We start from the raw sequence: 27,500 nt of genomic DNA on the forward strand, positions 1-27,500 counted from the left end.
GTGGTCAATATCACAGACTGACGACTGTGAGGATGCAGGTTTGAGTCCCATCTTATGTTATGTGTTTTTTGTTGGCCCCCCCCCCCCCCCCCCCCCCGCCCCCCAGCTCGTTGCCAGCTAATCATGGAGTGGAGTGGTAGCCTAGAGGTAACGCGTCCGCCAAGGGAGCGAGAGAATCTGAAAGTACTGGTTCGAATCCCTAGCACAGTCGCCAGTATTTTCTCCCCCTCCACTAGACCTTGAGTGGTTGTCTGGACGCTAATTATTCGGATGAGACACGGTAAACCGAATTCCTGTGTGCAGCATGCACTTAGCGGACGTAAAAGAACCCACGGCAACAAAAGGGTTGTCCCTAGCAAAATTCTGTAGAAAAATCCACTTCGATGGGAAAAGAAAAGAAAAGAAAAGAAAACAAAATGCAGGCAGAAAAAAACATGGATGGAGCTCTCAGTGTAGCGACGCGCTCTGCCTGGGAAGAGCAGCCCGAATTTCACACAGAGAAATCTGTTGTGACAAAAAGAGCAGTACAAAACAATACAATACAATACAATACAGCTCCTTCCCAGGGCTGAGTGAGCTGTGTGCTCAGATGGGAAGACTGGGACCGCACAAAAGTTTAGGGTCACCCACTTCACGGCTTGCGTCTGTTGGAGTGTTGCTCAAATTTCCTGACAAACACTGTGTGTGTGTGTGTGTGTGTGTGTGTGTGTGTGTGTGAAGTCAAGTCAAAATTTTTATTTCAAGATGGTAATTGAATAAGCAACAACTGCTTTAAATTAAATTTTTTTTTTTTTTTTTTTACAGCAAGCCATCTCAAAAAAAACAACCCCAAAACAACCCCCCCCCCCCCCCGAAAAAAAAAAGAAAAAAGAAAAAAAGGAGAAAGAAGTGGGGAGATATATAGAACTTTTTCGATGTGTGTGTGTGTGTGTGTGTGTGTGTGTGTGTGTGTGTGTATCTCAGCCTGGTTAACGCCGGGATATATTATGAGAGTACAGCCTTGTCAGTAAAAAAAAAAAAAGAAAAAAAAAGAAAGGAATTCACATTAACGAATGCCTAAAAATTACATCTGCATAACTAAATGACATCTACATAACTGCAATGTTACTTTCAACAATTTTGGAAAAAGTGTACTTGTATATATGCTGGGTCTTATGGCCTGTAATAATTGAATAACTGTGTTTGCATTTTGTGTTATGAACACACACACACACACACACACACACACACACACACACACACACACACACACACACACGCACACACACACACACACACACACACACACACACACAGACGGAGACTACAACTCTTCATTAAGACTCATCGGCTTGCGTGTAATACAACTGTGGGCAGAAGCGATTATGACAGTCACGCAATGCATAGTAAGTAGTTCCTTCGTCACGAAGTAAGACCATTCATGACACATCGACCCAGGGATTATTAGATCCCCCGGGGATTCCAGCTGTCACCTTAATCGCCTGTCCCGTTAGCGGGATTAAATCCCTGCTTTGCAGTGTTTGAACTCGTGTAAAAACGGTTGTTGGGTGTGTTGTGTGTTAGTGGGTTGGTTGTGCTGCCTTTGTTTCTGTTATTAATGACAGCATGAATAGTCTGTCGCTGTCTGCACGTATCTCTCTCTCTGTCTGTCTCCCTGTCTCTGTTGTCTGTCTGTCTGTCTCTTCCGGTTCTGTGAAGGACCACCCCCTCCCCCTTCTCTCTCTCTATCTCTCTCAGTCGGGGCGTCAAATGCATCTCCGATAAACTTGCTGGGTTTGGAATGCGACTACCTTCTATCTTTCTGTCTGTCTGTCCTCTGTCTGTCTGCCTGCCTGTCTGTATCTGTGTGTCTGTCTGTCTCTGTCTCTATCTGTGTCTCTGTCTCTCCCACTCGTTTTTTCAGTCTCAGTCGGGACTGGGTGTCAAACGCTTCTCCCATAAACTTGCTGAGTTTGGAATGCGACTACCTTCTGCTGTCTGTCCCTCTTTCTTTCTGTCTGTCTGCCCCCCACACCCTCCAATCCCCCACCCCATCTCTCTCTCAGTGTCTCAGTCGGGACTGGGTGTAAAATGCTTTTCCCATAAACTTGCTTGGCTTGGAATGAGATTGTTCCCCCCCCCCCCTCTCTCTGTGTTTTACTGTCACTGTCTGTCTGTCTGTCTGTCTGTCTCAACCACCTCCCCCCCTCCCCCCCAGCCATCTTTGGGCAAATGGTTGGGCGTCAAACTGAATCATTCATAAGCATAAAAAATACAAGTCACCACATGTTTCCCTTTCTCCCTCTTGTACTCTCCATCTCTCACTTCTACCTCCACCCAGACCCCACTTCCCTGTCTGTCTGTCTCTCTGTCTGTCTGTCTGTCTCTTTGACGGATGACTGTCAAGAATGCTTAATAACAAACAAACTTGTGGCTTTAGACAATTATAGGCTAACACTTTCTGTCTAAAGTCATTAAATGAGCGTAATGAATGAATGCGTGCGTGTCCAAATCACTTTGTAGTGAATACACAATAAACTAATGACAGGAAGGAGAAGAATTACCAGAAGGGTGCACATGATCAGATCGATCGGCTTCGAGAACAGGTGAAATAGCAGTATCGCTGAGGATCGTGAAAATAGGATTAGATGAAAAGTAAAAGATGCTGTATTTATAGGGAGTTTCGATGTTTGCCATGCACGGAGGTGCAGCGCAGGCGGGGTGAGTGAGACATGGTATTATTCACGGTGAGATAATAAATCATATGCAAATGATATGATTTAGCTAAATGGGTTGTTCTCTTTCAATTTTGATGACTCATTCATTGCGTTAGTTTTATTTCTATTTGTTGATTAAAAAGAAAATCTCACTATATGTTTATGTATTTCTAAAGCTCAGTTTATTCGGTCTTTTGTATGTCCAGCGTGTTTACTTATGCAAAACCATCCATGCATTGTCAGAAATAGGGGAGAAGAAGAAGAAAAGAGGCGGGGTAGGGGGGGGGGATTATAAGGCAGCAGCAGCAGCAGTACCCCGAAAGAGTCCAGACAGTTTCCCTGCCCCTGCACTGCCATGCGGATGTTCATTCAGATCCATAGCTATAATTGATTAATGCGAATCCGCACCAGGTGAGACAGAGAGGCACATCAGCAGACGTCATTGCTCGGACACGACTGGACTCTCCAGAAGACTGACCCCCCCCCTCCCTTTCACTCCTCTGCACCCCCTCCCTCGACCCCCCCCCCTCTCTCTGTCTCTCTGTGAATGTTCTCAAGATCTCTTATCCATCCACTCCCTATTTCCAACACTTGCCAACTTCAGTTAAGTATTTATACAGCAATTACGATCTTATTAGTACGCCCGCATTGAGAGAGAGAGAGAGAGAGAGAGAGAGAGGGGGGGGGGGAGGAGGTACGAAAAAGTATTTATGTGCACGTGGAAACGGCAGGGCGAGGGGGGAAATGGAAAATTCAGCTGTGCAAATGCGTAAAAGCAACCTACCAACCAACCAACCAACAAACCCCACCCAAATAACTCACTCACTGGATAAAGCACACCCAGCCGCACACAGAACAACCTTCCCCATCATGTCCGTGCTGCTGATTCTATCTCTTGACTTTCGCTCTTCACTAAAAACGTACCTTTTTAAAACCCATCTTTTGGCACTCTCAACTTCCTTCTTCAACAGCAACCATACCAGCTCACTCTGGATGCATGACGAATGAGAGAGGGAAAGTGGTGGGGGTCGAGGGGGGCGGGTGGGGGGTGGGGGGGAGGGGGTGGCGAGGGGGAGGGAGGGGTTTTGAAAAAACAAGACTGGTCATGAATGATTCATGTAATTTGTAACCTTTTCTTTCATGTAAAGCGCCCTGAGCTCTTAGAGAGAAAGGACGCTGTATAAATGTATATTACTATTATCAAATGAATAAAAAGAAGAGAAAGAAATGAATGAATGAATGAATAAACAAATAAACACTGCAACCGTCACATGCAAGACTGATTGGACACAATCCATGTCAGCCAAATCCGATTATGGAATAATGCGTGTGCGTTGTCCAAATAGAATTGGGGGAGAGTTCAGAGAAAAGCTTGAGAGAGAAAGAAAGAGAGGAGGGAAGGGAGAGCGGAGAGAGAGAGGGGGGGAAAGAAGAGTTGAGCAGAGCGACAGAGAGTGGGCAGAGAGAGAGAGAGAGAGAGAGAGAGAGGTGGAGAGGAGGGGGGAAGGAGAGAGACAGAGTGAGAGACAAACAGGGAGGGATGGAGAGAGGGAGGGGAGAGGGGAACAAAGAGATGACCAGGAGAATGAGAGGAAACGGAAAGAAAGAGAGACAGAGACAGACAGACAGACAAAAAGACGGACGGACGGACAGACAGAAAAACAAACAAACACACACACAAACACACACACCTCAAGATCACAAACAAAACAGAAACCTCTTTCTCTCTCTCTCGCTCAACCTCTCCCCACCCTTCCCCCCTCTCTCTCTCCCTCACACATGCAATATCTCTCTTGCCTACCATATAATCAGATCAAGGCAATAGCCTAGCTAGCCCAGGCACAGGGTGTGTGTGTAGCAAGTAATACATACACACACACACAGCAATGGTAAGCCGATCAACCTGTGACAAGCTTGCTCTGTCGACAGATCGCGAGTGGCCAGTTCTAGCTGAAGGGAGAGGAGGAAAAAAAAAAAAAAAAAAAAAGGGAAGGAAGGAAGAATGAAAAAGGGAAGATTAAGCACCGCTACCAACTCATTCACTCGCTCACTCACCTGCTTCAGCCCGATAATCTCTCTAACCTTTCCGTCGTCTCTTGATGTTGACCTGATCGAATTCCACTTAAGCAAAGGAACACGAAGGCGACAAAACCTGCTACTTGACGTGTGTGTGTGGTGTGTGTGTCTGTGTTGACGACTGAGCCAGTGTCGGTGTGTGTGTGTGTGTGTGTGTGTGTGTGTGTGTGTGTGTGTGTGTGTGTGCTTACAAGGATTTGCTGTGTGTCTGTGTTCGCCGCAAAGGAAAAAAAAATCACTGTTGAAAATGAACTAAAGAACTGGCAAAATGTTATAGGAAATCGGAAATCGAAAAAAAATATATGTAAAAGAAAGGAGACGAAAAGGAATTTTTTTTTTTTTTTTTAGTTTTGGCAAGCGATGCAGGTGTGATTGCAGGGTGGTTATTTTGTGTGGCACAGTATAGTGGAGCTTTAGGACGCGTGCTGTGCTATGTGCTTCTTCTTCTTCTTCTTCTTCGATTGATTATGGAACTTAACCGCGTGTGATTTTGTTTGTTTCTCTTGTTTTGTACTTCGCATAGGAGGAGAAGAAGTTACCACATGTATATACCGGCATGTTTTAAACTATTGTCCAAGTACATTTGCTTCGGAGTCGTTTCAAGTTGCCGATAAAGTCAGGTAAGTCTGGGAATATATTATTTTAAGGGTGTTTAGTTATTTTCAAAAAAAAAAGAAAGTTTTCCCTTGTTTTCTTTATTTCACATGGCTTTTCGTTTCTCTCTCTCTCTCTCTCTTGAATTAGAGTATTCGTCAGAGAAACAAGAACTCTTCCATTCTTTCTTTATTCAGACGTTTTTCCACTAAAAGTGATATCTGATAAGGTAAAAGAGCTGTAGGCATGAAATACGCACAGTACGCGCGCTCGCACGCGCGTGTGTGTGTGTGTGCGCGAGCGCGCGTCTCGCGTCTGTACTTGCGTGAGTGGGTGAGTGTATGTGTATGTGTATGTATATGTGTATGTGTACGTGTGTGTATTTTGCGTGCATGCGTGTGTGTGCGCGCGCGCGCGCGTGTGTGTAAAAGATCAGATTTGTAGTACCACGTGTTCTGTGGCTGTCTCTGTCTGTCTGTCTCTGTCTGTCTGTCTGTCTGTCTCTGTCTCTGTCTGTCAGTCTGTCTGTCTGTCTCTCTCTTCCTCTCGACTTTGTTAGACGCCCACTCGAGAAGTTGATAGTTAAAACAGACGGATTTATATCAGGTTACCATAAGACTCAGCAGCATGATCCATAAATCCTTATTTCTCTGTCTGTCTGTCTGTCTGTGTGTCTATTCATTATATGTTCTTCGTGTTTCATATCGATTATGACGTGAACTGTTCGCACATCCCTTCATTGGGGTTCATGGCCTGAAATGAATATTTATTATCCATCTGTGTATAACTCCGTCTGTCTCTCTCGCTGTCTTTCTGTCTCTGTCTGTTTCCGTCTCTGTCTCTCTGTCTTTGTCTGTCTGTCCGAGTCTGTCTGTCTCTGTCTGTCTGTCTGTCTGTCTCTGTCACATACATATCCAGTTCGTAAACACATACATATTTATCTTTATATCTGATCCGTCGATATTCTCTCCGAAAAGAGCGCGCATTCCTACGCATGCGCGCACACATACTCATGCACATACACGATCACGCGTACTGTACTCATATGTATGGACAAACAAATTACAAGGACAAATACACATACGTACGCAAATATATATATATATATATATATATATATATATATATATATATATATATATATGGTAGTCAGTCGTGTCCGACTATGACCATCAGAACAGCAGAGGAGGCAACTGCTGTTCCGGCTAGAATTTGATTATAGTGGAGAGTGTCTTGCCCAAGTACATCCCCACTCTCTCGGCCAAGAGGGTTTTAGGACAGTCGGCGTTGGGATGGTTCCCAAAGGCCAACTAGCCCACAAGGCTGTAGTACTAAGAGCCAGTGCAATTTTGCCTCCTAGTTTGAGAGTCATAGTCCTTCACAAAAGACTAACCATTGATAATACAGCTCTCACTTTGCTGTTGGCCCAAATGTAAACTTATGTCAATCTGTGATACAAGCCGAGTGTTGGGCCTAACGTACGCACATACTCACATGCATACACACATGGGCGCACGCACGTACAATCCACACAGATACAGACATAGAAGCAGACACACACATTCACAGACAGATAAATAAGCACGCATGCACATACACGGCACACAAGCACATACACACACTGAGACACAGCGACATACACAAACAGACACAGAGACAGACACAGAGACAGACAGACAGACAGACACACACACACACACACATCACCCCTTCCCTCCTTCTCGCAGGCTAACAGATAAGATAATAAATGATGGCAATGTAGAGAACTCTTCCACAGATCCCAGGATAATGATAATAATAACAGAGGCTAACACACGTTGTCCTCAACGCCTAGTGTAGGCAGACGACACAAGCTTAACCATACGGTACGGTAAGAATATGTCAGCTGAACTACAACACGTGGTATTTTCTTTCAGACGGGGCATCATTCTTATTTTGTCAGATGGCATGGAGTGATAAATCGTCTCCCCCCCCCCCTTTCTTTTCTTTCAAATAAGACCTCAAATATGCTAACTCGGTAAAGTCCACCAGTTCATACTTACTGCATTCTGTCTGTCTGCCCGCTTTTGACTCTTTTCTGTCAGTTCTTGCGTAGAGAAGCGCGCGTACGTGCGAGAGTGCGTTTGTGTTCTCACAGTCGCATGCGCTGGGAATGCATTTTTGTTTCTTAAAGAAAGAAAGAAGAAGAAAAAGAAGAAGAAAAAAACAGAGAAAAGAAACAGAGAAACAAAGAAAAACAACAATGCAGCTAGCTACTTGATGAGAGCCAGGAAGAAGAGGGAAACGGTACTTTTCTTTGGTACGAAAAGAAAAGAAAAGTACTGGTACTGGTCTCCAGTTTATGCCCATCAGCATTCACGCACATACACACGCACGTTTACTCTCCATAGTTTAGCTTGAGTTGATGACTGCTGGAAATAAAAGCGGGGAGATATTAAAAGCTACACAGTGTCAAACACACACACACACATACACGCGCGCGCGCGCGCACACACACACACACGCACACACACAAACACAAACACGCGCGTAGATTGCATGTGTGTGTGTGTGTGTGTGTGTGTGTGTGTTTCTGAATTTCGGTTGTTAGTGAAGGAAATCTATAGTAATGCTCAACTCTTAGAAGAGAGGCATGTTGTTTGTAGAAAACAATGTATGGCATAGTTCCAGGGCCGAATTGGGATTTGGTAATTGGTGGACGTCATTTAGATGTGAATTCAGGCTTGATAAAAGAATATCAGAGAATTGTATCGCTATCAAATTTAGAGAAAGATAATTTGTAAATAATATGCCCATATTGAGGAAGGAAGCGGGACACACACACACACACACACACACACACACACACACACACACACACACACACACACACACACACACACTCACACACACGCGCACTGAGAAAGAGGAGGAGGGCCAGAGAGAGCGAGCCACAGACACACACACACACACACACACACACACACACACACACACACACACACACACACACCGAATGACAGAGACAGAGAGACAGAAACAGTGAGAGACCGAGGCAGATGGATACAGGTGGAGACATAGAGAGAGAGAGAGAGAGAGAGAGAGAGAGAGAGAGGCGAAGAAAGAGATTCAGAAAGATAGAAGAAGAATGACGGGGGATGGGGGATGGTGGGGGTGGGGGGTGGGGGCGGGGAGGGGTTAGGCTCTTGGTCAGAAAACACGCACACTGAAATAACACTTATTCGTTCTCTGCCTTTGATCTGTGGGAAACAAAAATGGCATCAAACGCACCCTCCTCACCCACCCTCCTTCACCCCAACCCAACTCTCTCCCTCCCCCCATACCCCCACACCTTGTTGCACCCTTTACATTTGCATGGTAGTGGTAAGAGAGACAAAAGGGAAAAAAAAGGACTCATAACAGGCATAATCCATTTGGTTTCCAATATCTCACACAGCGGAAATTAATGAACGTTTCTGTGTCGGGGAAACTAAGTGAGCTGAGCTATATGTTGCCCACTGAGTCTCATGCGCACACGTACTTGGTCCGGATCTGTTTCATGCTTTGTGAATTTTTTTGTTGTTGTTGACAAAGTGACTGCGTGAAGGAAGGGAGGGGGCGGGGGGTGGAAGAAAGAAAGAAAGAAAGAAAGGAAGACAGACAGAAGACAGAAAGAAAGAAAGAAATTGTGTGTGGAGAAAGAAAGAAAAAAGAAAGACAGAAAGCAAGGAATGACAGAAACAGGAAGAAAGAAATACGCACAGCGAGACAGATGTGAGTAAAGAAAGAAGGGTGAAGTAAAAAACAACAACAAAACAACAAAAAAACAACACTGAAGGAAAGAAAAAAAAGAAAGAAAGAAGGAAGGAAAGAAAGAAAGAAAGAAAAGAAGCAAAACAGAAGGAAAGAATCACAGACAGCGAAACAGAAGGAACAAAACAAAAACAACAACAACAAAAAATAAACCTTCTTCATCATATCCGTGCATCTGATTCTATTTCTGCTTTTCGCTCATCACTAAAAACTCATCTTTTTAAAACCTATCTATAAGCACTCAGCTCACAGCTGCCTTGTTCTCCAGCACCACCAATGTCAGCTCACTTTGGATGTATGTGGAGTGGGAAAGGGAGAGTGTGAGGGGAGGGGGGGGAGTTGAGAAGGAGTGGTCATGAATGTTTTATGTAACTTGTAATATTTTTCTTTCTTTCTTCCTGAGCTCTTAGAGAGAAAGGGCGCTATATAAATGTACATTATTATTATTATTACAAAAACAAACAAACAAACAAACAACAACAACAAACAGAGAAAAGACGACACCAAAAAAAGAGAGAAGAAGACAGTAAGAGAGAAAGAAAACTATGCTCCCCAAACATCAGAATGTATTAAGTAAAACAACGCACTGATAGAAGAACGTATACGACATTCATAAAGAAATATAACTGATTGGAAAGGAGGAAAAAAACACGTTTTGAACAACACTAACAGGAACAACAACAGAAAACAAGAACAACGACGACGACGACGACGAGGACGACAAACACAACGATCATGATAATGACGATGCTGATAACCATAGTAACAAGAAACAACAACAATAATAACGCTTTAAAAAACAAACAAACCCACCTAGATATTCATACTACCAAACAGCAGTTGTGTGAAATGGAAGTTCTATGATGAAGTACTTTATTAGTGTTCTATGTCCATTATCGAAACCCATAAGAGTATATCAGTTCCACTTGGCACGTTCTATCAGTTTGACCTTTCTTTCCTATGTTATCTTACTAGTTTCACACAACGAATACACTACGCACACAGACACACACACACACACACACACACACACACACACACACAGAGACACACAGACACACACGCGCGCGCACACACACACACACACACACACACATTCCGCCCCAACCAGTTCTCCATTGTGTGGACGGAAAAGAAAGGATAAACAGTCATGGCCATGTCAACACTAGCAGGATTTACTTGTCGGAAATTGCTTTCCTTCCGTCCGAAAACCTCCGTCTCCCTCTCTCTTTCTGTCTCTTTTCAGCAGAGGCACACACAAGCCATATTCACGATCACACACACACACACACACACACAAGTATATGCATGCACGCACGCACGCCTGCACGCACGCACACACACGCGCGCGCGCGCGCACACACACACACACATACACACACACATCACCACCACCACCACCAACAACGACGACGACACTGAACAACAACAACCAGAGAGACAGAGAGAGAGAGAGAGAGAGAGAGAGAGAGAGAGAGAGCATAACTACACGCTGACGCACCCCTCCCCCCTCCCCCCCGACACACACAAAAGAACTATCCCCGTTCCTACACGTGCAGATTCACCAGTCAAGTCATTTTGTCAGAATGAGCACGCCCGTAGCAATCCTTTAACTGTGATTATTACTGCATGTGTATATGGCTCCGATAGTGTATGTATAATTTACTCTAAATTACTTTTTAAGGGTTTCTGTTCTTGTTGTTGTTGTCTACTGTGATTATTGATTGTAATGATGGTTTGCCCTAGGTTCACTACTTAATATGGTTCATCTATATACATGTTGAATGACTGTGATTTTCTTGTATTGTTTTTCTGTTTTACACCACATATGAATTTCTCTTGTTGAGATAATAATGTATTCTGTATTCTGTAGTTGGTGAAAACGACAAAAGTTTAACTGCTCTCGAACATATTCTTGACCTCCGCACACCCATAGTTTACAGGGTGTACAAAAAGTTGAAGATCGCTCGCGGGAACTCAAATCAAATCAAATCAAATTATGGTGCTTAGAGCCTCGCCGACCACTGAGGCCATCTCATGACTATCGCTACGTTAATACCTACTACAAGTCAAGGGTAAAAAAAACAAAAAAAAAACAACAAAAAAAAACCCAATAAAAAATAGTCACCGCTTTAAGCTTTCCACTCAAAGTTTAAAAACCTTCCATAGTTTAAAGCCTTCAAATCTGATAAAAAATGTTCACTTCTTTCAAGAAGCCTATCAGCGTCCACGGAGGGAGAGACTCGCGGGAAACTGCACAGTTTTCTTCATTAGAGGCATGATACAATGATGCTGAATTTCCGCGCAAACCGCAGTGTAGTCAATATAATGAGTAGCGCACATAAGCAAAGAACCTTTCTTTCATTTTTTGGAATGAAAAACTACAGCTGTCGTATATATAAAATAAAAAAAAGAAGTGAATAACTATAATTAAAAAAACAAAAAACAAACAAACCCCAAACAAACCAACTGAAACATCGATTTTTCAAACGCATTGTTCAAGCTCTTCAAGGTTTGCTTGACCTAGTGAAACAACCGTACGAGAAGTCAATTAATAATGATAATGATAATAATAATATTAATGGACATTTGTTGAGAGTTCAGTTTCCTCCCTTAAAGAGAGCTGAAAGGGCTTTACAATAAACATTAAACAGTTCACGATGTAAGTTACGATATTTCTTTAAAAAAAAACAAAAAAACAACAACAAAAAACAACAACAACAAAAAACAACAAAACAAAAACACCAAAAAACAAACAAACAACAACAACATCAAAAACAACAACAAAAAATCTATATCATTCGTTGAAGGACACTTTATTCAGAACAGGGCCAGCGAAAGCATAGGTTACGTGAACCATATCTTTATAAGAATAAAATAAAATAAGTGAAAGAAAACTGGTTGATTAACTAAGTAATGAACGAACGAACGAACGAACGAACGAAACAAATAACACGAAATAAAAGTCTGAGAATCAGTTTACGAGCACAAACAAATCCAGGCGGTTAATGAACTGGCGATAGGAGAAAGAGCAGGGAAATTATATCTGTTGACCGCAGTTTGCCCTCGACGAACTGTGAGAAAGCCAGTGTGTGAACTGCCAACACTCGCTTACCCCCCCCCCCTTCCCTTTCCGCTCTGGTCTATTCAAATAAGGGAGAGGGCGCAACGTGCGGTTAAATGATGTGACACCCCTTTCTTTCTTGAAATTGGCACGGTGACGTCTACTGGGCTTGGCTGGGTTGGCAGGTATGCTTGCATGGTTTCTATGTGTGTGTGTGTGTGTGTGTGTGTGTGTGTGTGTGAACATCGTACCGATGCTTAAAACGAAACTTCCAAAAGACTTTGTAATACAGTCTATTGATTTGATATTTAAGTTCTACCATAGTTTAAGGTTGGGAAGAATGACACAAAAATGAGTGATTTCTTATAGGCGTACTACCGTTTTATTCTTGAAAAAAAAAAGGAAAAAAGGGGGGGGAAAAGGAAAAAAAGGGGGGGGGTGGGGGGGGGGGGGGGGGGAGGAAAAAAAAGGGGGAAAAGGGAAAAAAAAAAGGAGCAGTTTTTACTAACTGTGGACAGTCATTCAGTCGATTTGATATTTCGATTGATTGTAAAATCTGTGATTGAAAGTGAATTTTCTAGTTTATTGCGCAAATAGTTAAATCGATCGAGGATTGCCACCTTAATTAAACCACGCGTTTCTCTCACTCTCCTCGTACACTTTGATTCTGTTGACTTTTAGTTCAGTTCAGTTAAACTACTCAACTGAGGAGGCGTTAATGCGTTCGGAAACTGAATCCATATATATACGCCCGGCTACATCACATCTGCTAATTAAGCGGCAGATACCTGACCAGCAGCGTAACCCAACGTGCTTAATGAACTGAGCACTTCAAAGAAACGGACATAGACACGAACTCACACTCCGGGACGTTCCCTTTCAATTTGTCCCTGTCACTTGAACACACACACACACAAACACACACACACACACACACACACACACACACACACACACACACAAACACACACACACACACACACACACGTGCACACGTGCGTAGGCAAAGAGAGAGAGAGAGCGAGAGACAGAATGCCCCCCCAACCCCCACCCCAACCCCCCGAAAAAAAAAAAAGAAAAAAGAAAAAAAGAAATCGACAAAGCTTAAGGACATCAAACCATAGAAAACACACGCTAATTCAAAACATATTTTCGGTTTGTTCTGAAAGTTGAAAGGCTCTGAGACTAATTTTTTCACAATTAATTGATTGACCACTCTGCACCGTGGGAGATCAAGCTAACGCGTTTATAAAGAGATTCCGATCAACGGCAGTTACATATTGATTGATTTCCTCACATACAGGCATTTGGCAGCGAGAAAAACGTCGCCGTTGGGTATGAATAAAAAAAAAAAAAAAAAAAAAATTAATAGAAATCTGTGTGACAAAAGTGGGTATGGTATTGAATGATTTTGATCTAGATTAAGTTTGGTTGGTTTGTGTGTATGTTTGTGTGTGTGTGTGTGTGTGTGTGTGTGTGTGTGTGTGTGTGTGTGTGTGTGTGTTGTGTGTGTGTGTGTGTGTGTGTGTGCAGTGAAGAGCCGCCGTTGGCTAGGAACAAAACAGAGCTTGGTGACAAAAGTGGATAGTGCTATTGGATGGTTTTGGTCTGGTTGTTCAAGGGAGTGGAGTTTTGAGAAAGGCGTAAGACTGAGGTTTAATGTGTTATAAAAGACAGAAAGAACTATAAAATGTACATTTGTTTTGGTGTGTGTGTGTGTGTGTGTGTGTGTGTGTGTGTGTGTGTGTGTGTGTGTGCGTGTGTGTGTGTGCGCGCGCGCGTCCGTTTGTGTGATTAATTAATTCACATGGACGACTTCAGTATCGATAAAAGCACGAGAGGTACATCGATGAAATATGTGGAGGAGGGGGGGAGGGGGGGGAAGAGGCAGATAGAGAGTAGAAGGGGAGGTGGAGCAGGCAAGGGAGGGTGGGGGTGGGGGGGGGGGTATTCACGTGCAAACACAACATGCGTTCATGCGCAGGTTGCAGACACCCACTAACAATTTTCACGCGTGCATTGCAGGAGAGAGATCCAGTGACACAGCCCTGAAACGAAGCGATATGAACCCATGATTCCAATACCGACAGACCGACAGGCAGACGTGTTCAGCCAGCCTAGCCAGCCACTCAACCTAGTCAACCAACCAACCTAGCCAGTCAGCCAACCCAGCCGACCAACCAGCCATTCAACCTAGCCAACCAACATAGCTAGCCATCCAACCTAGCCAACCAGCCATCCAACCCAGCCAACTAGCCAGCCAGCCATACAACCTGGCAAACCAGCCTAGCCACACATCCATCCATTCAAACCAGTCAACCAGCCAGCCAGACAACCAAGCAAACCAGCCTAGCCAACCCAGCCAAATAGCCAGCCTAAGACGTCTGTCCGCACCATGAACGGCGCCACTCTGGCCCACCACACCAAGCTGACGGACTGGTGCGCCCAGAAACACAGACCTCCTCAGGGCAACCCCAAACCCTCGGCAGACCCCCTCCACAAGACCAAGCAGCCCCACCTCACAGCAGACAAGTACGACTCCATCGGCAAGTGGTGCGCCGAGGTCAACCGGCTCTTCATCAAGCCGCCGGAGCCGGAGCCGCCCCAGCTGTTCCGGAAATGCAAGTACTCCGAGGCCATGTTCCCACCCAACAAATCCACGTCCAAGACACGGTCCATCCACACCCCGGCCACCCTGTGGACGAGGCCCGGCAAGAAGGACGACGAGGTGAAGGGGGCCGTACTGAGTGGTAAAGCAGGGGTCAAACCCCGCCCTGGGAGCCATGCCCGCTACGTGGAGGACGAGAAGAACACGGCCCTGGCAGCCAGGGTGAACGACACTGACGGCCACTACGTTCAGGAGAGGAGGACCGTCCAACTGCACATCCAGCCCGAGTTCAAAAGGAAGCTGTCCACGGGGTGGACCATCAACAGACCCATGCTGTACCCTTCAGTCCCTCCTCCTGCCCCTCCCGAAAACCTGCTGGTGGACATACCGGACTACCTGGTGAAGAACGAAGACAACCGCATGGAGGTGTGTCAAGAAGGATCGTCGCAGAGGAAAGCTTCTGCAGCGTCAGTCTCCGAGAAACTCAACGGTCCCAAGATCATAGACGTCACCGTTAACATCGCCCCGGCTGAGAAGGCTGAGGATCCGGAAACTGAGGGCGCCACAGAAACAGCTGAGAACAGCTTCTACACGGACTGTGAGAGTGAAGGTGCTTTCAAAAGCAGAGGCACTCAATGCGTAGCGGCTGACGAAAAGGTCCCTGACCTCCAACAAGGGAAAGCCGGCGGGGAAGAGGCCGAAGACCGACTGACGGCAGAGTGCCAGTACAGACCCACCATCACCGACCGCTCCATCTCCAACAGCATCCTCAACGTGCTCTCTGTGGACGACTGCAGGATGAACATGAGGTACCGACCCGTGCGGGTGATCGACACTCAGGAGTCCATGATCCTGCCCCCTTCCAAGTCCCCCCTGCCCCCTCCCAGCCAGGCCAGGGAGAGTGAGGGGGAGGGGGAGGAGGGCGGCCCCGAGGACTCGACAGTCACCGACCTCAACACCCCGATCCGTCTGAGTCAAGGGTCTGCCAGGACCACGCTCACCCCCACCCAGGTTGGTAGATTAAAAAAATCCAACCAAACTTTCTCTTAAAGGTTGGTCTCACACACATTATCTCCCTATAGGACTATGACTTTTAAACCACGAGGCAAGATTACACTGGGTCTTAGTGCAGCAGCCTTGGGGGCTAGCTGGCCTTTGGGAACCATCCCAACGCCGACTGTCCTATAACCCTCTTGGCCGAGAGAGTGGGGATGTAACTTGGGCAAGCCACTCTCAACTATAATCAAAGTATAGCCCAGATAGTCGGGACAGCAGTTGCCTCTTCTGCTGTTCTGATGGTCAAAGTCGGACACGACTGACTATCATACAATACAATACAATCTCTCTATTTCACTGGGGAAGAAGCATTCGCGTTTAGGGTCAGTGTGTGCTGGTGCGCCCCCTCGCATGTGTGTGTGTGTGTGTGTGTGTGTGTGTGCGTGGGCGCGCGTGCACGTGCGCGTGTGTGAACTGACACACCCAGCATTGCATCAATTCAGGATTTCGTCTGTGCACGCCGGTCAATTACTAATCAATTTATTGCCAAATGCCGTCTCTGTACGCAGTCATCATGACAAAGGAAGAGGTAAGGTTAAAAAAATGAAAAAAACTTATAAAAAAAAAAGATACACCTGCAATACTGTGTAAAATGTTTCGCCATATATTTCAAACAAACACGCGCGCACGCGTACTACACCCCTACCCTCACACCGGAGGCATGACATGGCATCCATAATTATTGCAACTTGCAGCCTCACCTGTTGACAATAGGTCTTTAGACCTGTAGAGACAAAAAAAAAGAAAAAAAAAGATAAAACAAAGAACAATGAGATAAAAGTGTAAACACTAATACAAGAAACAAAAGCAAATCAATATATGAATAAACGCATTAACGCACAAATAAATGCAGAAACAAACGCATAAACAAATGATGAATAAATAAATAGATAAATAAACGCACACTGGATGAATAAATAAACGCCTGAATAAATCAATAAACATAGACAAAAAGAAAGAAACACGCGTGTACATACTAACTAACTAAATTTTACAGATTAGTTGGAATCCAACATGCCAGCAGAAAACGACCACAGATGCAGTGATCACCACCCTTCCAACACCAGCCAATTATAGACAGAATTATAGGTTCAGTGTATGCAGCGTGACTCAATCGTCAGAATAAGAAGCACTGAATCGTAACCACTTCTATATATGTAATCAGTAAATGAGGTCGGGAGCAATGTGTGTGTGTGTGTGTGTGTGTGTGTGTGCGCGCGCGTGTGTGTGTGTGTGTGTGCGCGCGTGCGTTCGTGTATGTGCGTGAGTGCGCGAGTACGTTTGTGTGTGTGCATGAGCGCGTGCGTTAGTGTGGTTCAGTAGTAGCATATGCAGCAGTAGCAGTAGTAGTAACAGTACCACAGATAGTAGTAGTTGTGGCAGTCTTCAGTTCAATGTATTTCCACTTTTTAGTGATAGTGGGTTGTGAGGCTCGGGCGAGGTAGTGTACAGTAATAATAATGATAATAATTAGTATTTATATAGCGCTGAATCTTGTGCAGAGACAAATCAAAGCGCTTTCACACCAGTCAGTCACACGCATGCATAATTCTAGACTGAAAAAACAAGAACCCCTCCCCCCTCCCCACCGCCCTCGACCCCCCCGCCCCCTGCCCCCCTACCAAAAAAACCTGAAAAAACAACGAAGGGGCAGGGGAGGGAGGCTATCTTGGGGTTTTAAGTAGTGGCTCGTGGGCATGGGTGTTTAAATTAAAGAGTACGTGTATGTGAACCATTGTGCGCGGGCGCGTGTATATACAGATGTGTATGCGTGTGTATGGATGTGCGAGTCAGTCTGTGTGTGTGTGTGTGTGTGTGTGTGTGTGTGTGTGTGTGTGTGTGTGTGTGTGTGTGTTTGCACCATGTGACTAATTCGTCATGTCTGTTCTTCACTTTTCAGCCTTTGTTTCTTTTTCTTCGTACATGTGCTTGTGCTCGCAGAAATATTATCTTGGATGTGCGTGCACTTATAAATAACTTATGTCAGTTGTCTGTTTGCTATCCCGGTTTGACAACGCATTCGCCAGACACCATATCATTCCCTCAAAGGTGTGAAAATATCAAATTAAAGTTTAATATTACCGTAACAAAAACCTGACATTTAAAAAAAAAGAAAAAAGAATGGCCCATTTCGAGACAATCGGTTTTTACCCGACAATTCAACAGTTTTCCGTCCAGTCTAAATAATCTATGTTACGAGAGCCATCTCAGTTACACTGGTTTGCAAACAATACACGCAAATCTGACAAACATGAAAAAATGTTCAGATGCCTGTAATACGAGCATAAGTACTAGACATACAGGCAGGTGTAAATATAGTTATTAAAGAAGGTGCTGGCATAAGATAGTTTCTGTGTATAATATTCACGATACCTGCACATTCTTGCACTTCAAAGTGATGTCTAGGCGATAAGTATTGACCATTGAAAGAATTGTCACAGTTGTAAAATATAACCACCTTAATCAAAAAGGTAGTGAAAGACTTCTCACAGTTGCAGAACTTCTACATCCTGTTTATTAGGTCATCGAAGCATTGTAGGGTATTTTCAACCATTTAACTGATGAATTTTCGTTCAGCACTTAGCAAGGTTATATGATCATCTGCGAAGAGAAGGAACTGAAAACCGTTGTCCATTTGCAGCCATTGGTATTGCGCAATTTGTTGATTCAAACATGGGTCTACTTATGGACGAAAAATATCTAAAACATTAAACAACAACGAGACATGAACAACAACACAGTCCAATGCAATCAGACACAACACAACACATGACAACACAACACAGCACAACACAAAGCTTATGATTGTATTCAAGCGGTTGTCGTAGGTTCACCTTGTTACACACTTAATCCCACGACTGCTGCTGACAGGTAGGCTCAACATTGACGGGCTGGCACCACACTGAGATAATAGAAAACGTACTGGTCAGGATGTCAATCACCGTGATCTAGTTTGACTTTTTGTCCTTGGTATTTCATTACCATTGCTATGCAGAATCACGCACGCACACACACACACACACACACACACACACACATTAACTGCACTTCAATGCAGTGCCACATTCATATCATTTTCACCAACGTTCACCAGTCAAGGGGTTAAACTTCACGAGGGTGTCCTAGCAAGTGTTTTGCAGGTTCACGTTGTAACAAGTTTAAAGCTTTTGACGGTGTTCTAACAGATGGTGTTGGTTCACTATATAACAAGCTTAAAGATACCTTATGACGGTGTTCCAACAGATGGTGCTGGTTCACTATGTAACAAGCTGAAAGATACCTTATGACGGTGTTCTAACTGATGGTATTGGTTCACTATGTAACAAGTTGTAACACGTTTAAAGCTTTTGACGGTGTTCTAATAGATGGTGTTGGCTCAATATATAACAAGCTGACAGATACCTTATGACGGTGTTCTAACAGATGGTGCTGGTTCACTATGTAACAAGCTGAAAGATACCTTATGACGATGTTCTAACTGATGGTATTGGTTCACTATGTAACAAGCTTAAAGATACCTTATGACGGTGTTCCAACAGATGGTGCTGGTTCACTATGTAACAAGCTGAAAGATACCTTATGACGGTGTTCTAACTGATGGTGGTGGTTCACTGTGTAACAAGCTGAAAGATACCTTATGACGGTGTTCTAACTGATGGTGGTGGTTCACTGTGTAACAAGCTGAAAGACACCATATAACGGTGTTCTAACTGATGGTGCTGGTTCACTATGTAACAAGCTGAAAGATACCTTATGACGGTGTTCTAACTGATGGTGTTGCTTCACTACGTAACAAGCTGAAAGGTACCTTATGACGGTGTTCTAACTGATGGTATTGGTTCACTATGTAACAAGCTGAAAGATACCTTATGACGGTGTTCTAACTGATGGTGTTGGTTCACTATGTAACAAGCTGAAAGATACCTTATGACGGTGTTCCAACAGATGGTGTTGGTTCACTGTGTAACAAGCTGAAAGATACCTTATGACGGTGTTCTAACTGATGGTGCTGGTTCACTATGTAACAAGCTGAAAGATACCTTATGTTCCAACTGATGGTGCTGGTTCACTATGTAACAAGCTGAAAGATACCTTATGTTCCAACAGATGGTGCTGGTTCACTATGTAACAAGCTGAAAGATACCTTATGTTCCAACTGATGGTGTTGCTTCACTACGTAACAAGCTGAAAGACACCTTATGACGGTGTTCTAACTGATGGTGCTGGTTCACTATGTAACAAGCTGAAAGATACCTTATGTTCCAACAGATGGTGCTGGTTCACTATGTAACAAGCTGAAAGATACCTTATGTTCCAACTGATGGTGTTGCTTCACTACGTAATAAGCTGAAAGACACCTTATGACGGTGTTCTAACTGATGGTGTTGCTTCACTACGTAACAAGCTGAAAGATACCTTATGTTCCAACTGATGGTGTTGCTTCACTACGTAATAAGCTGAAAGACACCTTATGACGGTGTTCTAACTGATGGTATTGGTTCACTATGTAACAAGCTGAAAGACACCTTATGACGGTGTTCTAACTGATGGTGGTGGTTCACTGTGTAACAAGCTGAAAGATACCTTATGACGGTGTTCTAACTGATGGTGGTGGTTCACTGTGTAACAAGCTGAAAGACACCATATAACGGTGTTCTAACTGATGGTGCTGGTTCACTATGTAACAAGCTGAAAGGTACCTTATGACGGTGTTCTAACTGATGGTGTTGCTTCACTACGTAACAAGCTGAAAGGTACCTTATGACGGTGTTCTAACTGATGGTGTTGCTTCACTACGTAACAAGCTGAAAGATACCTTATGACGTTGTTCTAACAGATGGTGTTGCTTCACTACGTAACAAGCTGAAAGATACCTTATGACGGTGTTCTAACTGATGGTGCTGGTTCACTACGTAACAAGCTGAAAGATACCTTATGACGGTGTTCTAACTGATGGTATTGGTTCACTATGTAACAAGCTGAAAGATACCTTATGACGGTGTTCTAACTGATGGTGTTGGTTCACTATGTAACAAGCTGAAAGATACCTTATGACGATGTTCCAACAGATGGTGTTGGTTCACTATGTAACAAGCTGAAAGATACCTTATGACGGTGTTCCAACAGATGGTGCTGGTTCACTATGTAACAAGCTGAAAGATACCTTATGTTCCAACAGATGGTGTTGGTTCACTATGTAACAAGCTGAAAGATACCTTATGACGGTGTTCTATCAGACTGTGTTGTAATAAGCTGAAAGATAATAAATTATGACGGTGTTCTGACTGATGATGTTGGTTCACTATGTAACAAGCTGAAAGACACCTTATGACGGTATTTTCAACACAGCTGGTGAAGTTTCATTTTGTATACATATACATTTTTTGGTTAAAAAAAAAAAATTACAAAAAATGTTCACCTTGTTGCAGGTGAAGTCACGAGTGAACGCCTACAGGGAGATGTACAACACGTACAGCAAAAGGACCCCCGAAGACAAAGTGCTCCGCCCTTCCTCCGCGGCCGTGGAGAAAGCCTTCGAGGTCCTGCTGGATAAAGAGTTCCAGGCTTGTCAGTCCAGTCGACGTCCCCTGTCCTGTCCGCCCAAAGCCCGTCCTTCCAGACCGTGCAGCAGGGGCAGCAACCAATCCTCCACCCTCTCCTCCACCCCCTCCACCAAGTTCCAACAGCTGAACGCCACCTTGCGGAAGCAGATGTATGACTTTGTGGATTCCCGGTGGCTCAACGCCAGGGTGAAATTCCAGCGGACCAAGAACGGCTACTCCAAGGACAAATCGGCCATGAAAAGGGCTCGCATGGTGACTTCCAGTCCGAAGCAGGCATCGTGGGTATCTGAAGAGGAGCTGGTTGAATAGTGTTTATGATCCATGCTGTTTAGTGTATTTTGTATTTTTGTGACTGTAGGATTTGAATGCCCTTACTTCCTCACCCCCCTCCCCGCCCCCCAACTCCATCCACCACTCCTAATTATTTTATTCCCCCCCTGACAGTTGTTTGTTCCTTGAAAAAAACAAAAAAAACAAAAACAGCTTCCTCTGACAAATGTTTGTGTTATCATGCCGATGTTCTATAAAGGTTTCTGGTCCAGGATGTTTGTTTTGATCAAGAGAGGGAGAGAGAGAGAGAGAGAGAGAGAGAGAGAGAGAGAGAGAGAGTTCTTCAGAATATTGTTGCTTAAAAAAATTTTTTTTTTTTGGCTGATAGCAGTAGAACTAGTTTTTGAATCCTTACTATTTATTTGCAGAACCCTCCTCCACCCCCACCCCTAACCTCACGAACTGAATGTGCACGCAACTCACTCATTTCATTAAATGAAAAAGACTCCAGGTAAATAATGAGTTTGACATACACTGATTTAGATTGTGATCATTGAATAGCTCCTCCCCTTTTAAGTTAGGGGCATATGTAAGAAGGCGTCTGTGTGTGTGTGTGTGTGTGTGTGTGTGTGTGTGTGTGTGTGTGTGTGTGATTGTTGTTATTGTTCATTGTTTGAGCGATGAGGGGGGAAAACGGTAGTTATAAGGCAAAAAGGCAATGTGTCGAAAGGAAATCGAAAAACAAAGCACATAGCTGTTGTCTTATAATCACCGGCACTTATTTTTCATTGAATGTCATGTCAGTGACTGTCAGAGACAGAATGACCACTAGTCAGAAATTGATTGATTGGTTACTTGACTGTTTTGGCTGAATGTTGAAATCTGTGGACAATTTAATTTTCCTCGATGTGTTTATTTTTTTTTTTTATATTACGACTTTTTCGTTAATTTTCTATTGTTCTGTTTTTATTTGGAATGCGACTGATTAGCTGACTAAAGATATAAGCTTATTTTAACTTTAAAAAATGATCTAACTTCAAAACATGATTAATTTCATTCATGTATTTATTTTTTCTGACTAGCCTCTTCCCCCCATCTCTCTCTTGAAACTTTTTTTTCCCCATTGATTGTGAATATTGTGGTTCCTGTGGGTGAATTCTTTTTCTGCATTTGAATCTGTGAAATTGAATGTGATTATGATTCGCATATGCATAGTCCATGATTTTTATTAAACCGTCAATGCTGAGTGCGTGGTGTTGTGATTACCAATTAATGCATTTTGAGAGTGCGTTGGAAAAGTATCTGTGTTGTGTTGAAATGTTGTCACACAACTGTGCACAACGCCTCCCTCCCCCATCTCTATCTTTCTCCCTCAGTTTGTCTATCTTTCTGTCTGTCCGTGTTGGTGAAGTGGGACAAAATGGTTGATCAGTACATGAAATACTTGGAGGTGTTTTCCCTGCGCGCTCGCGTACACACACACACACACACGATATGAATATTTCAAAAGACGTAATAATGCAGTAATTCAAATGGAAAAACAAGTGCTTGGGCGCAAACCTGGCTTTATGCAACTTAGTTATAAGAGAACAAAGGCAGCTATACACACCACTCACCAACACACACATGCGTATGCATGTAAGCACGCACACACAGGGAGCGTGTCGATACTCCCCCGTGTCGATACTCCTCTGTGTCAATACTCCCCCGTGTCGATACTCCCCCGTACACACGTGTGTGTGTGTGTGTGTGTGTGTGTTGGATAATTATAATTGGTGAAATTTTGCTTAAAAATTGAGATTACAATAAAACATCCTTAGAACGAAATGCTAATGATAATAGTAATCGAACTTGACTAATCAGGGAAGTGGGGAAGAGAGTGTAGGATAGGGGGGGTTGGCAGGGTAGGATGGGGGAAGGTTTGGGGGGAGTAGGATAGGAGTAAAATAGGGGGGGGGGGATAGGAGGAAAATAGGGGGACAGTGTTAGCAACGAATACTTTGGAGGAAAATAGGTCGCCCTTTTTACTGTTGCGAAGTGTCTGCAGCTGTTTGCTTCAGAACAATCACCTCCTACTTTCCTCCCCCCACTTTCCCCTGTCATCCCTATCCTACTCTGCCATCCTACCTTTTCCCCCATTGTTCCACCCTGTCCCTCCCCCATCTCTTTCCTCCTCTCTCTAACCCTGTCCCCTCCATGTGCCCTCTACACCTCCTCATCCCTCCCCACTAATTACCCCACCACCACCTACATCCTTCTCCCCCCATACTCTCCCTAACCCTGTCCCCCCATTCTCCACCCAATATCCTCCCTGTCTTACTCTCACTCCACTGACTTACCTTCCAAATGACCTATTCACCCACAAACATAAAACAAACAAACAAAACAAAAACAAAAAAAAAAGGGAAGAAAGACCACACATTTTCCTCCAAAGAACGGAGGAGTAGAGTTATAGAGTGTGATCCCCGCAGAGATCGCCCTAACTCAGAACTAAATTTGGCCAACATTTTTCCCGCTACAATGCCACCCAACCAAACTAAAATACTCATAATATCCTGGTGTATCCACTGCAAAATTTTAGCATATTTCCTTTGGGGATTTCTTTTAACTTCCCCATCTTTACTGCTTTATCAATGATACTAAAGCCCCATATTCATTTCATATAATGTTCTTGCATAATTTTATTTGGCATGATTGTCATATTTTGTTGCTTTTTTCGCCCTTTTATCCCCCCCCCCCCCCCCGCGAAAAAAAAAATTCTTGCATAATTATCTTATTTATATATTTATTATTATACCTTATTTATATATATATCTCTGTGGGGATCACACCCAATAACTCTACTCCTCTGTTCTTTGGAGGAAAATGTGTGGTCTTTCTTCCTTTTTCTAAATTTTTATTTATTTATTTATTTTGTTTTGTGCACTGTGTGACAGGTCAGATGGAAGAGGTTAGGCAGTGGAGGAAGGGAGAGAGAGTAGGATAGGGGGTTGGAGTGGATGGGGAAAGGTTTTGGGGGAGTAGAATAGGAGGAAAATAGGGGAGGGGGTTGGAATGGGGGGAGAGTGGAGAGATGGTGGGAGTGAGAGTAGGGCAGGGGGGAGATGGTGGGAGTGAGAGTAGGACAAGGGGGGGATAGTGAGAGTAGGACAGGGGGGAGATGGTGGGAGTGAGAGTAGGAAAGGGGGTGGGGGAGATGGTGAGAGTAGGACACACACACCTAGGGAGTGATGTAGATAGATTTATGTTAATTTGCTCATGTGTGCGTGTCTTTTTAACCCACTGTTTATTAGATATATCATATTCCGTGCATGATAAGACGATATCCTAAAGACTGAACAGAGATTTTGATCTTGATGAAGAATTAGCAGACCCACACGGGGAAGGGGAGATAAAAGGATCCCTAAACAAAGCCTGCCTCACCTAGTACCTAGTAGGAAACTGCACCTACTTGGACATCCAACACTACCGGTCGAAAACAACAGAAGAAAAGAACCAGGAGTCATGCCCTTACTCTGGGTGCCTGGAATGTTCGCACCCTTTGGGACAGAGACGACAGACCAGAAAGGCGCACAGCACTCATTGCTTGAATGCTAGATCGCTTCCAGGTGGACATAGCAGCCCTGAGCGAAACCAGGTTTGCCGGTGAAACCCAGCTGGAGGAAGTTGGAGGGAGCTACACCTTCTGCTGCACTGGGAAGCCAGAAGGCACCTCAAGAACATCAGGCATGGGTTTTGCCATACAAACCAAACTTGCACGACAGCTTGACAGCCTTCCACGTGGGATAAACGATAGGCTGATGACCCTGCGTCTGAAGCTGTCCGAGGATCGCTTCGCCAGAGTTATCAGCTGCTGTGTCCTGACGATGACCAACCCTGATGACATCAAAGAAGCCTTTTACGAGAAGCTCAGCCGCACCATTTCAGCGGTAGACAGAAAGGACAGGCTAATTATCCTTGGGGATTTCAATGCCCGCGTCGGCGTGGACTTCTCCTCGTGGCCAAAAGTCCTAGGACAGCACGGCACTGGCAAGTGCAACTCCAACGGACTGTTTTTGCTCTCGCTCTGCGCGCAGCATGGACTGACCATCACCAACACCCTCTTCCAACAAGCGGACAAGTACAAGAACATATGGATGCACCCCCGCTCCAAGCAGTGGCACATGCTGGACTATGTGATTGTCCGGCAGAGGGACAGAGGTGATGTTTCAAGTACACGCTGCATAAGAGGAACAGTCTGTTGGTCGGACCATCGCCTTGCACGCAGTAACATCGGAGTTGCACGCAAGCTCCAGCCAGTCAGGCAGAAGCCCCCTAGGAAGCTGAACATCCACCGCCTCCCCATCACCAAAGACGTGCTGCATCGCTGGCAAGATCTTCGCCCGCATCATACTGAACAGACTGGTTGACCATGTCTCCAACACTGTCATCCCTGAAGCACAGTGCGGCTTCCGCTCAGGCAGGGGAACATGTGACATGGTGTTTGCCGTACGCCAGATGCAAGAGAAGTGCCGTGAGCAGAACAAGGAGCTCCACGTGGTCTTTGTAGACCTGACTAAGGCCTTCGACACGGTGAACCGCCGTGGTCTGTGGAAGATCCTCCTAAAGTTCGGCTGCCCAGAGACCCTAATCCAGCTGATTGCGTCATTCCATGATGGCATGCAAGCGAGAGTACAGGAAAATACTGACATGTCAGATCCGTTCCCTGTGGTAAATGGAGTGAAGCAGGGCTGCGTCCTGGCACCCACACTGTTTTCCATTCTCTTCTCTATCATGCTGATTGACGCCTTCCAAGACTGTGACCGGGGCATCTACATTCAGTTTCGCACAGATGGCAATCTTTTCAACTTGCGGCGACTCCACGCTAGGTCCAGGGTGTTTGGGGCAATGTTTGCTTGCTGCACACACCCATGAGGACATGCAGTTCATTATGGACAGGTTCTCAACCTCCTGCAAGCGCTTTGGACTCACCATCAGCCTCAGCAAGACCGAGTCCATGTATCAACCAGCTAGCTCACAGAACGCCAGTGCCTGCCCCCCACCTGCAATCAAGGTCGATGACACAGAGATCAAGTCAGTCGACAAGTTTTACCTCCTGGGCAGCACCCTATGCAGCAACGGAGCCCTTGATGCAGAAGTGACGCTGCGCATCGCCAAGGCCAGCTCCGCCTTTGGCAGACTCAACAAGAAGCTGTGGAACAACAAAGGCATCAGGCTCAGCACCAAAATCAAAACCTACAGAGCTGTTGTGCTGACCACCTTGTTGTACTGTTGAGCAGTTTCACCAGAGATGCCTATGAAAGATTCTCGGCATAAAGTGGCAAGACAGGGTCTCCAACCTCCAGGTCCTAGAGAGGAGCGGCCTGCCCAGCATCGAAAGCCTGCTGATCCAGTGCCAGCTACGCTGGATACGTTGTCCGCATGACAGACAGCAGGATCCCGAAGATGCTTTTGTATGGCCAGCTGAAGGAAGGCCACCGCGAACTTGGAAGACCCTGCAAGCGCTTCAAGGACAACTTGAAGACAAACCTCAAAGCCTGTGACATAGACATTGCTTGCTGTGAAACTGATGCCCTTGACCGCTCTCGCTGGAGGATGTTGTGCTCTAGTGGCATAAAGACGTTTGAAAACAAGTGAACGCTGGCCACTAAGGGGAAGCGTGAGCGAAGGAAGCAGGACTCAACTTCTGGAGACGTTTTCCCTTGCAACACCTGTGGGAAGTGCTGTGCATCCAGAATCGGCCTCTTCTCCCATATGAGGACACACACCGACAGATAAGC

At 44.8% G+C, this 27,500-nt stretch overlaps 1 protein-coding gene across 1 annotated transcript; it reads left to right on the forward strand.

The window, feature by feature from the left end:
- The first annotated feature begins 5,233 nt into the window (after positions 1-5,233).
- Positions 5,234-22,926, forward strand: LOC143292090 (uncharacterized). The gene is made up of 3 exons (XM_076602272.1): positions 5,234-5,392; positions 14,248-15,841; positions 21,316-22,926. The coding sequence occupies exons 2-3, from the start codon at positions 14,618-14,620 to the stop codon at positions 21,757-21,759; spliced, it is 1,668 nt and encodes a 555-aa protein (XP_076458387.1). The 5' UTR covers positions 5,234-5,392; positions 14,248-14,617; the 3' UTR covers positions 21,760-22,926.
- Positions 22,927-27,500: the final 4,574 nt, after the last annotated feature.

The sequence above is a fragment of the Babylonia areolata genome, chromosome 1 (genome assembly GCF_041734735.1).
Source record: "Babylonia areolata isolate BAREFJ2019XMU chromosome 1, ASM4173473v1, whole genome shotgun sequence".
Classification (NCBI taxonomy): domain Eukaryota; kingdom Metazoa; phylum Mollusca; class Gastropoda; order Neogastropoda; family Buccinidae; genus Babylonia; species Babylonia areolata.